The sequence below is a fragment of the Rhodamnia argentea genome, chromosome 2 (assembly GCF_020921035.1).
Source record: "Rhodamnia argentea isolate NSW1041297 chromosome 2, ASM2092103v1, whole genome shotgun sequence".
Lineage (NCBI taxonomy): Eukaryota > Viridiplantae > Streptophyta > Magnoliopsida > Myrtales > Myrtaceae > Rhodamnia > Rhodamnia argentea.
The window spans coordinates 6,171,812-6,187,280 of NC_063151.1; the positions used below are offsets into that span (position 1 = coordinate 6,171,812).

At 41.7% G+C, this 15,469-nt stretch overlaps 1 protein-coding gene and 1 long non-coding RNA gene across 3 annotated transcripts; both read left to right on the top strand.

Moving 5' to 3' along the window:
- The first annotated feature begins 5,469 nt into the window (after nt 1-5,469).
- LOC115755634 lies at nt 5,470-6,489 on the top strand. The gene is made up of 2 exons (XR_004017145.2): nt 5,470-5,872; nt 5,977-6,489. It is a non-coding gene; the product is annotated as an uncharacterized LOC115755634 (long non-coding RNA).
- Nucleotides 6,490-8,173: 1,684 nt separating this feature from the next.
- Nucleotides 8,174-14,957, top strand: LOC115755630 (COP1-interacting protein 7-like). Of its 2 annotated transcripts, XR_004017144.2 has the most exons (10): nt 8,174-8,850; nt 9,071-9,238; nt 9,522-9,646; nt 9,918-9,970; nt 10,060-10,118; nt 10,212-10,364; nt 10,776-11,008; nt 11,518-13,223; nt 13,510-14,646; nt 14,721-14,957. XR_004017144.2 is itself a non-coding variant. In XM_030695093.2 (9 exons), exons 1-9 carry the CDS (start codon nt 8,786-8,788, stop codon nt 14,536-14,538), a joined length of 3,591 nt encoding a protein of 1,196 aa, XP_030550953.1. In that variant the 5' UTR covers nt 8,174-8,785; the 3' UTR covers nt 14,539-14,957. The 2 variants fall into 2 exon arrangements, 1 of the variants encoding a protein (XP_030550953.1); XM_030695093.2 differs by having other exon boundaries at nt 13,510-14,957.
- The last annotated feature ends 512 nt before the right edge of the window (nt 14,958-15,469 follow it).

Sequence of the window (15,469 nt, forward strand, 5' to 3'; positions counted from 1 at the left end):
CACGGAAGACTTCTGTCCTAACGCCTCGTAATTAAATAGGTTTCGAAACGGGTAATCTTAATCTCCGAAGGGAACATGCTGAATTTGGGAGTGTGGGGGGGGGGTTTCCCACGCGCGACGTGAAGAGGCCACGTCGTCATATGCTTCGAGGACACGTGCCCACACGTGGTGCGGGGGAGAGTGGAGAGTTAGGCCTGAGTTTGTTCAAAAAGGGGGAGGAGAGCGACAGGGGGAAGGACAAAGGTGGTGTAACGGCGTCGTATTCACGCGCCACGTTACTGCCCCGAAAACGAGATCGAAGACCCACACGTCGCGTCTTTTCGCAGAGTTCGTTCTTTATAATAATATTATTATTATTATTTTATTTTCGTGTATGAGTCCGAACGATGTGTTTAGGGTTTCTTCCACTCATCAACTTCTGGCTTCTGGCATCTTTAGCTTGTCGCTTCATGGTTTTCAAAGGTATTTTTTTAATGGTTGTGTTTAGGGTTTTTGTTAATGATGTCTTGCAAGAATTGGCGATGATGCTGATGATGATGATGCTGCTGCTGCTGCCGACGCCGCCGCTGCTGCACGGGGTGGGCCAAAGGAGGAGAATGGTCTTCCGAGGACTAGACTGCTCTCTTCTCTTGTCTACGATCGACGTCGCTCCTTTAACAATCTTGTGAAACGTGGAGCGTTCCTGGGGATTTTGACGGGCATGGCCCCTCCGGGGCATCGTTCGGTGGTCAAACCGACACGTAGAAAATCCGTTCAGGGGGGCTTGGGCGGTCGACACGTGGAAAAGTCCAAAAGGACTTTCGAAAGATTTAAGGTGAAATTCCAACAAGTCATCACCCCGGATGAAGGAAAAAGGTTAACAAAAAAGAAAAAAAAAGGGGAAAGCGAACGAGAAGTGCTGGCCGACGATTTCCGCGATAATGGTCAGGACTTATTTATGCCACGTGCAGATGAGATTGTTGGGGAGATGTCGGGACAGGATTGGTGGGGGTGTTGAAAAATTTCTTCATGGCGTGCCAAGAAGATTGGATCGTGCCTGGCGCTTGACTCGCCCTTGTTTTCCAGCAGCTTCGACCCGAAGATCTCTTTTGTTTATTGATAAACGAATGGCGACTTTTTTGGCAGCTTCTCTTTCTGGAAAGCAGGTTTTCTGAATTGACTCGAGTGGCCCAGCTGCGGAATTAAACCCAAATCGGCTTCAACGGTTAGAATAAAAACCTTGCTTTTGGAGTTGGAAATTACTATGTCTGGAATTGTGTATATTACCTCTTGCTTGAAAAGGAAACCATACCCAAAATGTATAGTTATTAATTTAATGCAGAAGTTGATCTGCCGTGTTTTTTTCTTTTGCTTTCTTTCATGGATATAGTATCATTCGCCATCCTATCCTGGAGTTCAAAGTTTGATTTCGGGCGCACATGTCAATATATATGGAGTAGAAATTTATTTAGTAACACAATTTATGGGGGGAAAAATCAGTTTGATTACGTAACTTTATTTTTTCACTTTTGAAGTTTTTTTTTTTTTGTTTTGAAAGTAGTTTTGGAGCTATTTAAAAAAGTAAAAAAAAAATTACTTTTCTCTAAAAGTAAAGAAATCGACTTCTAAGCTAGAATTTAATTTTTAGAATAAAAGTGTTGCTATGCGCGCGTATTTCTCCCCCTTTTAAAGAATAAAAGGTGCCAATATTAATCTCTTTGGCCATGCGCGTATCAATATCGATTGTGTGATCTGGTGATGATGATGATCGAGCGCGTCTCATGTTGCGGGGTCGCGACCGTGCTTCCATCACGTGGCGATTCGAGCATCAAGTAGATAGGACCTAACACGAACCGTAAGCTACTAAAACATCTCCATGCACTAGGGTTTTTCTTTCAAGAGTTTCAAAGGGTAAGGTCAAAGATACAGCTGGCTCGGGCAGGATGTGAACAGGCTGAAAGGAAAACCCGAATCATCAAAGTTCAAGTCCAGCGTTCAAAACCCGCTTGCTGCTCTCGTGTTGGCTTTTGACCTTTGTTTGGGCGAGACAGAGAGAGATGGCTGCTCGAAGACCAAAACGACTTTTATCAACAGCGTAGTAAAAGGACGAGTTTCAGAAGCCCTCGTTCGAGTCTTGGACTGCATGTGCGCCATGGAAAAACTCATTTAAAAACAGCTCCTCCCTTCCATTTTATAGACACACGTTTTACAATTCTCCGCCAACTTTCTTTCTTTCTTTCTCTTTTTCTACTTATTTTCTCATCGTCATCCGCATGCGGCGAGGGAGGACTAATGGACATTTGTTTAATGGGTCTCTGGCTTTGATCGTTTCGGTCGTTTTAGTACATTCCACGAACCTTCCTCTTAGGGCTTTTGGAACGCCGAAGAACGGAGCTGACCCCGGGGCATATGCCAGCATCAGCAGCCAATGCATCGACGGCATGTCGTTTGGTGTTTCTCCGGGGAATTTCACGAGGAAAATGTCATGGGGACTTAAAAAAGGTCCGAATTGATGTCAACCACGTGTAACATATTCAATTAATTTAACATTGCACAGTCGGTGGTGCATGCACGTGTTTTACCTTTTGATCAGATCCCAGCTAGTTTCTCCCAGGGTGAAATGTGATGATTGATTGGTACCTTATAACTACTAGGTCAAATCTCCTTTATTTGGTACTCAAAATTCGTAGGATTGCTTAATTAAGCACCTATATGAAAGCGCTCGTGCTCTTTATGTTAAAACTAAAATGCTCGGTTTACGTATCGTGTTCGAGATAGAGGGGCGAGTTTTCCGGTAAAACTCGGCAGTAAAAAATGATTGTTTTTTAAAAGGGAAAATGTTAGGACCTCCCAAAAAAAAAAAAACCAACAACAACGCCTTATTTATCATGGCAAAACTTGGGTTACGCATATATATACATACGTGCTTATGGAAAAAAAAAAAAATGCTGAAGGGCTTCGGTTGAGTTGAGCAAAACCAATGGGTCCCACCACCAAAGCCCATGAATCTGCTTCATGGGCCCTGTTTAGAGCCCATAAAGCGGTCAGAGTTTGGGGCCGAAGTAGCGAGCCAAGCCCAATCCGACTCGGGAGCAGAAAGTATCACTCTCACTTGCAGTCTACTCTCCGGCATGTTACCCCACCACAGATTGTCGCAACAATCGGTCTCACTCCATCCGAAAAAATTTGCAATTGAGCTGATGTAGTCAGTTTCACATATTCAGTTCATACGAATATGGAGTCGTCCAAAAGTCCGGTTCGGCAGACTCAAGATTGCATGGTCGCGTCGAGCTCGACTGTCTTTAATCTTAATAAAAACGTATTTATTGTCAAATTGAGAGAGGAATTTAAATGCTAAAAAGTTAAAACAGAGAGCTTGTAATCTAGGATTCATATGTTGTTAAAAATTGTCATATTCTTTTTACGAGGTTTTCTATTCATATCGCTAGGGGTGTCAAAATTAAACAATATACGCGAACCGAAACACGCATCGACCGGACCTGAATTTCAGGGTACTTTAACCTTGGGTCTTGTTCGAATAAGGTAATCACTTGAAATTATGGGTATTATAAAGATTTCGGTTTTGTGTTTCCGGGTATGACCTAAGAAAATTAGAAAATTGATTCTGCTAATGGAAAGCTTTAAAAAAAAAAACACTAATTTTTTTGTTGTTAAAACAAAATCAATGTCATCAAAAGAAAATCCGTGTCAATGGATCGGGTCGGTTCACGTCTCGTCTATTGTTGAATAATTCCTTATTTTCATTTTGGGATTCAAAATTGCAGCACTTAGTATTATATACTTCAGTTTTAAATGCTTATTTCTCAGTTTATTAGATGAGTGGCGAGTTTAATTGCGCTCATATGCCATCCAACAATAAATTAAAGTGCCATTTTCCATCTGATTTGTGTGTAAGATGAAGTTTTGCAAATAGTTAATTTAAAAAAAAAAAAGAAACTCGAGACACGAGACGACCCCGGACCGGTCTTGAGTAATTTGTCTATAGTGTTTCCGGCCAAGTCGAATCGGGGTATCATGGAAATACCACCCAACCCGACCCAACCCATTGACAACCCTAAATATCCTACGTAAAGGGCCACCTCCGTCTAATGGAAATATCACAATCCGACATGGATCTAGGATTAAGAAGGCAAAGACAGCCCAAGTTGGACTCGGGGTTGCCTAATTATCCAATTCGATTTGTGGAGTTTTAGTACGATGTTTTCATCCTTGCAACATTCCTATTTTCACGACATCAATTGGACGTCCACAGCCTACATGAGAAATCGTCGTTTTCTAACTTAGGTTAGGGAGAATGATACAAATGGTTCATGAACTATTTTAATTTGTTTAATGTGATCTATTTAGCTCAATGTGTATTTTTGTGCATAAACTTTTTAATTGTTCTATATGGTCCATGAATTTTTGGTATATATTCAATTTAATCTATGGATTATATGAAAATCTTTAATGTTGTTTTTGAACTTGAATTAATGGAAAGACAATATTGAACATTTTCATATATCTTAGAGATTAAATTGAATATGCACTAAAAGTTTAGGGATCACATTATACATTGAGTAACGTTTATGGACCACATTATAAATCGAGTAAAGTTTACGATCACATTGAATAAATTAAAAGTTTGTAAATTAAATTGTTTATTAGGCTAGAGTTGGGAGACTATTTATGCCATTATTTCCTTAGAAAATGGTGTTTTGGGACCTACAACAACGAGGGGCATTGACAACCTTCTTTGTCTGAAACTCTACATACATTTCTTAGAACAAGTCCATCTCGATCCAATCGAAACCACGCTAGTCCTATAGAGATTTAGAATCCTATGTCGATTGGGCGGTCTGGAGTCAAATGGTCAACCCAAAAAAGTCAACGTTCTCTCGGTCGGTCGAGCTTAAAACATAAAGGGCTCCCAATGGAGAAGGTCCACTTTCGGGTCACGTAACTCCAATTTTAAGAAATCCGACCCCGTTATATGTTTATTCAGTGCAATCATGTTATCTATTTGCTTTTTCCATTTATATGATTCGACCCTCTAAATTTTATTTTATCCAATCAAGTCCTCGACAATGAGCTGACAAGAGAAAAGGTCTTAATCCGGACAAGTACTATTAATTTTAAAGGTTGTTCGTAATCTTTATTGTTTTGGCAGGAAAGTTAATATAAGGATGGACGGTAGCTTATCAAACAATTTTCCAGTGAGATTTCATGACCTCACCGGGGCATAAAAAACATCTTCAAAAAGATGGCACGACCCTAGTAGTTTACACATACTTAATAATCACATTATAGATGCTTAGCCGCTTGATTTGACGCATAAATAGGTTTGTGGAGCTGGGGAACGGCGATAATTAGCACGCTAGAATTGGGTAGTACCACATAAAAAATATACTTACGTCACATCTTTAGTCAATTTCCGTATTATCAATTTGGCAAAATGGAGGGTAACTGGAAAAAGGACACGAACATTAGTTGGGAATGGCAGCTGCGGGGAGACTTGTGTGGATCAGGTAAGGAAGGACACTTCCAGAATCTTAGTGCGTGGCCATGTCGTTCCGAGGTACAATGAGTGTCCGAACTCGAGTCCGACTCAGCATCGAGGAGGCGAACTCTCTCGAGTCATGACGAGATGTGATCCGCAGAGAGACAGAGAGGGGATGGAAATCAAGGGAAGCAAGAAGAAGAGGCCATGAGCTTGGGAGGAGAGATACTAATGGCGGTGGTCGGGCTCTGGGCGGTCTACTTGCGGCCGCGGATGATGAGATACGCCGGCGAGATGTTCGAAGTCGTGGGTTACGCGGTGAGCAGAATCATCAGCGGCAGGGCTTCTTTTGTTTTCTCCTCTTCTTAGCCTTCCTTGTATGTTCTCCTTCTAGTAAGGCCATCTTTTCCTTCGTCTTCCCCAAATCCTCGTGTTGGATTGGGTAGGAATTGAGCTGAGATGGCGCACAAGAGTAAGAGTTAACTTTCTGTGCGCAGGTTTGTGGCAATGTTAGTTAAGTTCAGTTCACCCCACACCAGCTTGCTAAAATCATAAACATTGCTAGTCTCGGATCGTAAATGTCACGGGTCCGAATTCTCCTCAAGGCTGAGGTGCTCCGACTCGCCGGCAGCCGCACGGGCAATGTCCTTGCCAGAAGAGTCTCGGCATCGGCAACAATTTCCAGTTAGGTAGTTTCCAAATTGAGGGAAGAGAGATGGGCGCCATTCGTCCTGCAATAATTGTTGCTGATGCTTCGTGAGTCCGTTTGAGCATATGACAACGCTCTCATTTAGTTCTTCGTTTGCTGCAATATTCGTGATTCGAACGTGTGAGCGGATGAATTGTCCGCACTCGGTACCGTCCTTTCGATGCTCTTCCCATCACTCAGATGCATCAGCAATCCTGTTTGGCATGTTAAGGTTCTTCCTAGTCGTGTTGGGGACTCTTGTGGCTGTGGAGAATGGTGAGAAAGACTTTCCTTTTTCAGCAAGCAAATTTCAATTTTGGTCCGATTAAAGCCAAGCTCACTCTGGCCACCTTCTGCTTAAAATTCAAGTAAAGCATAATCCATGGGTCCCACTATCAAAGCCCACGGATCCACTGCATGGGCCCGGTTTAGAGCCCATTAAAGCAGTCGGAGTTCGGGTCCGGAGCAGCGATCCATATGCACATTCTTTCCTCAAGTTTTTACTTACAGCACACAGAGTTATAGTATGAAGATGACATGTTGTACATGTATCATCTTAACCAATGTTTTGCATTGTTTACCTCTTTGAATTTTACTTTCTGACGCATCTGATTACCCATGATGCATGAGGACATAGAATCCCACATAAATTCCAACCGTCAGTTTTTATACGCTGTTTACATTATACAAAAGCAGATGAAGATATTAAAGAGTTGTGGAAAAGAATATCCGCAACTTCCAATTTGATTTGTTAGGATTAGTTGACAATCCATGTAACAGCAAATTATAGGCCGAGATGTGTTGAACGGCTGTGATGTGCAACATTTCAATCCAATGGTGAAAGATTGTGAAGGTATCATATTTGGTAAAAACTTAGCTTCAACCCCTATAACTGTACGTCGCATACGAAGAATGGAGCAAGTGACCTTGAATAATTTGATTTAGTATATGCCCTGTTTCCTTGGTACTAAATTCCTTGTCCATAATATATTATGCGAGTCCTGAAGCCCCAAATAAATGGGGTAACCCTTCCATGCCATTCTCAACCTCATCATGGCCCATATCTCTATATAACTACAGGTCCACCAAGCTAAGGTTTGCTTGACCTCAGCTCATTATGCAAGGTACTGTGGAGTTCCATCCCATAAGATACAGATAGCATGATGGCTAAGGAGATCAAATGACCCTTTTGGCTTTGCCTCTTTGGGGATTGGAGATTTTGATTGGATGATGATGGTGATTCTTGTCATATGTGGTCGGGGGTGGTGGTTGAAGCCTCAATGTCAATGGTTGCTTGAAGAATATATTGATTAGTACAAAACATGGGGCCACTAATATGCCCCTCATCATAGATGGTTGATTGGTCATTTTCAGAATGGACAATCTGTCATGGTTTATCCAGCTAATCAAAGTTAGAACCGGTTGCTCTTTGCATCAGACCTTCCAAATGACTCAGAAGCAAAGTAATAAAGAACAGCCCACTTGGGCACGTGTTATCTTTAATCGTTTTCTTATTGTTAGGTCATGGATATTTGGTAGTTCAAGAGAATCCTGTAATTCCCATTAGGGGATTGTTGAACTCATTTAGGTAAGGACAGAAGCGTTTTGGGCCTTAAATTATTGCTCTATCTACTTTGAATTTTGGAAGGAAGTACAGAGTTTGAGATCAAGAACAATGATTAAAGCTTCTCAACACAGGGTAGACCCCTCCCATTGTCTTATCCGAAAGCCATGTACCAACCATAAATTAAGCTCAGATGCTCAAGGTTGCGGTGTTAATAATTACTCCGTTGTTTTTCCTTGCTAGAAAGTCGATAATTACTTCATTATTGATGTTATTTACTCAGCTAAAGCCGGCCCTTCTGTTTCCGTGAGATTAAAATTAAAAAAGAATTTTCACTTGTATTTTTAGTTACATCCTTATCATCGGATAAGCGCAAGAACGAAGTTGAGTATATCAAATTAAGTAATATAACATATTGTAAATAGCCATCGTTACATAAGTGGCCCTACTAACACCCTACACAAATTTTTTGCATCATCTAGTAATCAATTTCAAATAGTGATCTTAGTGTATTGAGCACTTTTCCTAGGAAGACGCTAACAATAAATTTAGGAACTTTAGCGGTTACCCATTCAGAAATAAAGCTTCCGGCGGTTGGCAGTTGGCAAATGCACCTTGTGATTCTTCTCCCACCTGCAAACTCCATTACAAATTCGAGAGAGAGAGAGAGAGAGAGAGGTTGTTTTACTTGGATCAGAAGTGACTTCTCAACCACACCAGAACACTCCCCACCTCAATTCCTCATCGCTGAGACACCCTTTTCCTTCCAGCATTTCTTTTGTTTTTAACCGTTTCATTAATTTTCTCTCTTTTTTCTGTCTTCTTTCCATACCTTAGATTCATCCCAACAGTTGTGAGAGATGTCGGCGTGTTTTTCGGGGGACCCGCACTCCAAACGCATCAAATCCCCTCGCTTGCTTCTCATTCTTCCTTGTTCTCTCGCACTTCGTTACCATGCCCCTCTGCTCGTCGGAGTTCGCTGGAAAACTGTGCAGACGAAGTGCAATGCTATGATTCTTTGAGCTCTTTCAGGATAGTGAACGGTGCCTCTCTGATGTCTATGGACTCCAGAACTCATCTGGACTATGTCCTGTTTCAGCTCACTCCTACGAGAACCAGGTAATTTTGCCTACCCATTGGTCTGATGTTCATGGATGCTGAACCTTTTAAGGAACTGAATCTTTTGCAGTTCAGCAATGTCAAAAATGAGCAATCTTGGACGATGGATTTTTGTCTGCATCGCGATTGCATGATGGGTTTCATCTGGTTATGGAAATTATGGTCCTTTTTCGTATTTGCCTAACTCTGTCGTGTGCTTTTATGTGTGTACGAATGGAAGGTGTGATCTGGTGATTTATGCTGGTAAGGCGAATGAGAAGTTGGCATCGGGATTACTTGAACCGTTCCTTTCGCATCTTAAATCCGCGAAAGATCAGATATCTAAAGGTGGCTACTCCATCACTCTGAGATCAGATGCTTCCTGGTTCACTAAAGCCACTTTGGAGAGGTAATCTAGCAAGCATGCTTCCAGTAAACTGTGTCTGCATTGAATTGCATTTGGTTTGCTTACTACTTGTAAAATCTAGAAGTTTGTTCTAAGCATGCTATTCAATTTGGAATATGTCTAGGAGATCAATCGAAAATGCAGAAAAAATAATAATACGTGAATGCCATTACCCTGATTGTTGATTGATATGACACAATATAAGAAAATATGCTCTATGGTTGTAGCAATGTCTACTGTACTGAAATTTCTCTGTTTTTCTTTTCCTGGCATCTTGCGCTTGCAGATTTGTAAGGTTTGTTAGCACGCCTGAAGTTCTAGAGAGATTTGTCACATTAGAGAGGGAGATAGCCCAGATACAAGAATCAATCCAATCCAATGAAGCTCAGAACATTGACACGGCAACGAAAGGTAGGGTCTGTATTACATGCTCGAATGACCTAGCTGTGAGTAGGACTTTCTGTATTCTTACATAGAAAAGTCAGTTGACCTGCATGATGCTGACTCTGAAGAGGTTTTTCAGGAAAGGAAAGAGCAATGTAATTGCTTTGCATTCAATTTTCTTGTTAAAAGCACAAAGTTTTCTTAATCAAACTTTGCCTTAATGAACTGCAAATTGATTTGGCATTCAATTTATTCTTAGCCACTGATAAGCTGAAAGCTCTATACTCTCTTTTGACAGGAAATGCGTCAGTTTCTGGGGGAAACATCACAAAGTCATCCGTGTCCTATAAGGTAAGCGATTGTTCTAGCAAATAATGGAATGTCACGCAGTAACATCACATTATGACGGTGGAGATCTATGCTGTGATGTTGCTTCTCAGTCCAAAGCTAAATATGATGGAGCTGACAATACCCTCACTGCCTCGGAAGAAAATTCCAAGTAAACCACCTTGTCAATGTATTTGGTCAATGTGTAGTCCAATTAGAGATGCATCTCTGAGCTCATCGCCTTTTTCGCTCTGGATGGTGACAGGGTCCATCTTCAGCGAGTTCTGGAGACTCGAAAGGCAGTTCTTCGGAAGGAGCAAGGAATGGCTTATGCTCGTGCTCTGGTTGCTGGGTTTGAATTGGAGCATATAGATGATCTCATATATTTTGCTGATGCCTTTGGAGCTTTGCGTTTGAGGTATGGGTGCAAGAAAGGAGTCTGTTATCTGCAAAATTAAATGAACGTGTCAATTTTACCCTAGTGATTCGATTGGAGAAGGTATTTTATCTGAGATATGGGGACATTAAAACTCACTGCGGTGCACAATGTGGTGCCAAATAATGAAAACTAGGTATGGTATCATTAAATTAAGTCTGTTGAACTTGAAATTCACAAATAACTCTTCGTTTTTGCCTAAATTACGCTGATAGAATAAAATGAGGATTGCCTGACTTCGTTGTTAGTAAACTGATTACTGTTATTATTTCCATGAAAAAGAAGAGGTTACATATGTTGCGGCCTGTAATTGTTCAAACAGCACACTCCAATTCTCATTCTCCAATTTGAGTATGTTCTGTCCTTTGATGTTAATCTAGATTCTTTGTTTAGGGAGGCATGCATAAACTTCATGAATTTATGCAAGGAAAAGAATGAAGATGGGCTTTGGATGGATGAGATAGCAGCAATGCAGGCACTGTCCAGGCCAGATTTACCTTACTTGCCAACTTCTGGAATCATACTCGCCGGCGAGGAGAACGGCCTTGGAAGCATTCAGGATAGTGGTCCGTCAAGTGAGATAACAAATGGCTCCACTGATTTCAATGTTACAGAGTTGAGTGCAGGTAGACCTGTTATGGACTACATTCAACTTCATATGTTTTCACTTGTCATGATACATTTCACCTACCAGGTGATGCACGTCAAATTCCTAAAAAAAAATTAAGAGTCGAGACATGCATGTTCTTTCACTTCTGCTGTTGTGCCATCGCCGCATAACTAGTAATCTGTGTCGCTCTCACTAAAGTGCCCATCCATAGAGATATCAATATATCAGTCAAGGCTCTGTAACATCTTGACGAAAATGATTACACCTTTTGAGCTTGTTCTGATGACAAACATGCCCTTTAGTGGTTTGCTGTCTTCTCTTTTGGCCACCTTCTCCCTTTCAAGCGACACACCAATGGAAGCGCACACACGAGGTTTAATTCCTTACTGCTTTCTTGGCAGTTATCTCCAAAAATTTAAGAATTGATCACTTGTCAATAACCGACTATATGGTTTCTGCATTTCTCCTCGCTTTTGTTGGATTTTTTTTTTTTCTGCGTTTCATGCTGATTAATGATTGGTGCAGATCCTATGTTGCCAACAACAGCACCAATGTCATTCCCAGATGGAAAGGGGCAAGTTCCGATGCCATGGCACAATCACATTTCACAGTACATGCAAAATTTTCAAGGTCCTTTCTTCTCACAGATGCACCCGTTTCCCAGTTACCTCTACCCTGGAATGCAGATTCCCCCTTCATACTACCAGGGGAATAAAAGCTGGCCTCCAAATGAAGACTCCAGCATTTTCTCTGGTAAAGATGCAGATGACCGGGCTCGTAAGTCATCGTCAAGAAATAAAAAGAAACATTCGCATGAAAATGCATCTGAAGATGATACCAGCGAAGCCAGTGACAGTGGTAGTGAGAGAGAATTGGACGGACATCACAGTGGCAAAAGGTACTTTTCAACAGATCAGCTGCCAAGGAAAGGACACGGAAAGAAGTCTTCAAAGAAAGTTGTCATTCGCAACATCAACTACATTACTTCCGAGAGAGATGGCCGAAGGAATGACATGTCAGAAAGAAGTTCATCTAATGAGGATGATTTTATTAGTGAGGAGTCCCTCAGGCAGCAGGTGGAAAAGGCCGTTGGACCATTACATGGAAGGAACAGTTCAGCATCACGTCTTCACAGTAAACGACACACGACGCACCACGTCAACACGAATGAACTGAACGATGCAGCTGATGGAAAGAATAAGAGTGAAGATGCAAATAACTATGAGGGAGAGAGAAGATACGAGAGCTGGGGTGCTTTTCAGAACATCCTGATGGAGAGCAGGGAAGCTGCTGTCTCAGGTTCGGAAACACAAGTAGCATTGATTCATGAGGAAGACCTAGCAAGTAAGAAATCTTTAAAGGGGACATCATTTGCATATGATCTGGAATCAGGAAGCACAAGACGAAAATCTGTTGCTGCCGATCCCCTTGCAATTACTGAGAAGGATTGGGCTGCTGAGGGTACGACTCACTTTGAGGAGTTTGAAGGTGGTGACAATGTGCAGCCAGTTACGAAGAGAAGGGACAGCCCATATGAGGATTTACTATATTCGAAGAAGGCTGAAGAGTCAGTTAGTTATCTCAATCAATCACTAACAGAGTCATCTGCCCTATCCTCTATCAAGAAAATTCACGAGGAAGGAGATTGGTTAATCAGCAATCGAGAAAAAGTAGCGATAGATCAGCAAGCTAGGATGGACCTCAAGATGGTTGAAGCTGATTCTGTTTCATCATATGGTGCAGAGCATTTGCGCACTGAGATAAAGAAGGGGGATGTCCTAATTGACGACTCTTTCATGGTTGAAGGTCGACCAATACTTAATGATCAATCTGATTCTAGGCTGACGATGATGGATATAAACATGGTTCCTGACACTATCAACGCTAAGAACAGCAGACCCGAAATTTCACAGGAGAAGTCCTGGGAACCAGATGACCTTCATATGGTGCTCAATCAGGATTCTGTAGCGGAGCAGGCTGTAGCAACGTGGACACCAGAACTGGAGTACAGAAATCATAGCTTGTCGGCAGAGATCATCCAAAAGCATGTCAAGAATGAGTTGAAAGATTCCGCTGAAAATGAATCATCATCCAATTTTACCAAGAAAAATGCAGAAGCCAGGTCTAGGCTTACAAATGGTTCTCTTGCGAAGAATAGGCTTGATACAATACCGAAGGGCAGGCCAACTCCTGGAAGCAGGACAGCTGCTCCAAAGAGCAAAGCTGAGAAGGTAATTGGAATCTTGGATCACTACAAATTACAAATAATAAATACTCCGTATATGAATGTTTACTTTTTCCATAATGTTGCCTGTTTGTTAAACTGTAGTTTTTCCTCTCTGATATGGCGGTGATTCTCACTTACTAGTGAAATGGCTCAAAACATTTTAATTGCCCGTACTATTGTCCTTCTTTCAGAAAAATAAAAAAACTCATATATTGATATTATCTAGGGGTTCATGCAGATCCAGTGGAATCCTATTCCTATTTAAATGTGGTTTCTTTTTTCTTGACTAGGAAGAAGAAAATAGGAAGAGAAGGGAGGAGTTGCTTGCTCAGCGTCAGAAGAGAATTGCTGAGAGAAGTGCCAACCGTGGATCTACACCAGTTGCTTCTAAGAAGAGTTCAACTGAGACTAAACCAACCACTACACCTAGCCAACCTAGTAAGATCCGAAGTCATTCTACTTGGTCCCCATCTCAGGAGACTCCAAAGTCGAATAAGCCAGTCCTCAGGAATTCCACCATAGAGCGTCTAGCTGCTGCGCGAGCAACTCAAAAGGTTCAACCTGTGAATTCAAAACCAAGTCAACCCGTCAAAGCCTCCTCGAAAATGAATAAGTCGACTCCAGCTACCTTGTCACAGAAGCCCATCCCTCCTGAAACTAAGAAAGCAGATCTAAAGAAACCGGAATGTTTGAACAAGAAAAATACTGTGAAAAGTTCAAATGAACAACTTCTGCCCAATTCCAACACCCAACAAAAGAAGGAAACTGCAGAAGCCAGGATGGGGTCATTGGAATTACCGACAGCAGAAACGGCTCAACCTGCTCCAGTGGATGATGGTTTTAAGGACATTCAAGTCGAAAACAGCAGAGAGAAATCAGTTTCTCCCAAAGAGGCATCGGAAGACGGAAGCCATAGTGGAAATGTTGAGAGCAATAACCTGTCGGTGCCTCCCGAGCCTGACTCTACAAAACCAAGTCCTTTCAAAAGCGATCATGCGCATGCATATATATCATCTCCAGTTCCTGGCCAAGACATAACGGTACCTGAAGTGACTCTCCACCCGGTTCCATCTCCATCCATTGCAAGATCACTGGACAGCTCTCCTACCAATAATGGCTCTGAAGCTGATGATTCCACAGTGTCCAAAAAGGCTCCAGTTTCTCACACCCCTCGGGTACATTTTGCAACCCCTACGCTTATTAATGAGATCACCCCCGAACCAGTACACTCGAGGAAGAAATGGAATAGTGATGAGCACTCTCCTAAAGCTGCCAAAGGGTTCAGAAAGCTTCTATTCTTTGGTCGAAGAAAAGCTTGAACTCCCCAAAACCTTATGTGCATGGTCAAGCTTACAAATTTTGTGCCGCAGTTCAAGGTACGTGCCAAGTCAGATTGGATGGTAAATTCTTGTGTGATCATTATTTATTGAAGAATGGTGATTTTGGGATTCAAAGTTAGATAGTTCACATGCATAATAATGATTTGGTTGTTGGCGAGTTGTGTGGAGACGTGGATTGCCTATTGTGATTTATCGAAGCATGATTTCCTTGAGCAGCGCGGGATGCAAGTGGCTTCTTTGCGCACTGTGACATACAGTGAAAACTGTCTTCTCTTGCTTGTAAGTTGTGTGCTGAAATGGGACAAAAGAAAAGCAGAAACAATCTGTTTGTATTCATTCTGTTGATGACTTGTAATAGTTAATTGGCGTAATGCATTCTGGTTTCTCATTTAGGTAAATTTCTCGTTGCCAATGATGAGTTTCTCTTGAAAGGCTGCTGTCAAACTTATGTCCTCCAATAACTGTTAAAACAAACTTTGATCTTGGGATGCTGTACACGAATCCTCGGATATGGGATGTGGGTACGTGAGAGTTCCTTCACCCGACAAACAGAGGAGCTGAGAAGAAATAGGTTCAGAGGGGTGAAGAGGAAGCATTCTTCAAAATATCCATTCAATCCATTCAATGCAAAAACAGAATTATGACAATCCACAACCGGTTCTCCAAAAGGCGCTACAAACAAGAAGTAGGTTCTCCGAAAGTTCAATGTTAAGAGTTTCTAGAGTTTCAAAGATTCAATGTCGGTTTCGATTATGACCATCCAGTTCTTCAAAACCATTCTTCGAGCTTTACTCGCACCTGTAAAAAACAAACCCAAAACCTGGATTACTACTCAACACCACGCTGAGAAGAAATAGGTTCAGAGGGGTGAAGGGCAGCATTTTCCAAAATATCCATTCAATGCAAAAAC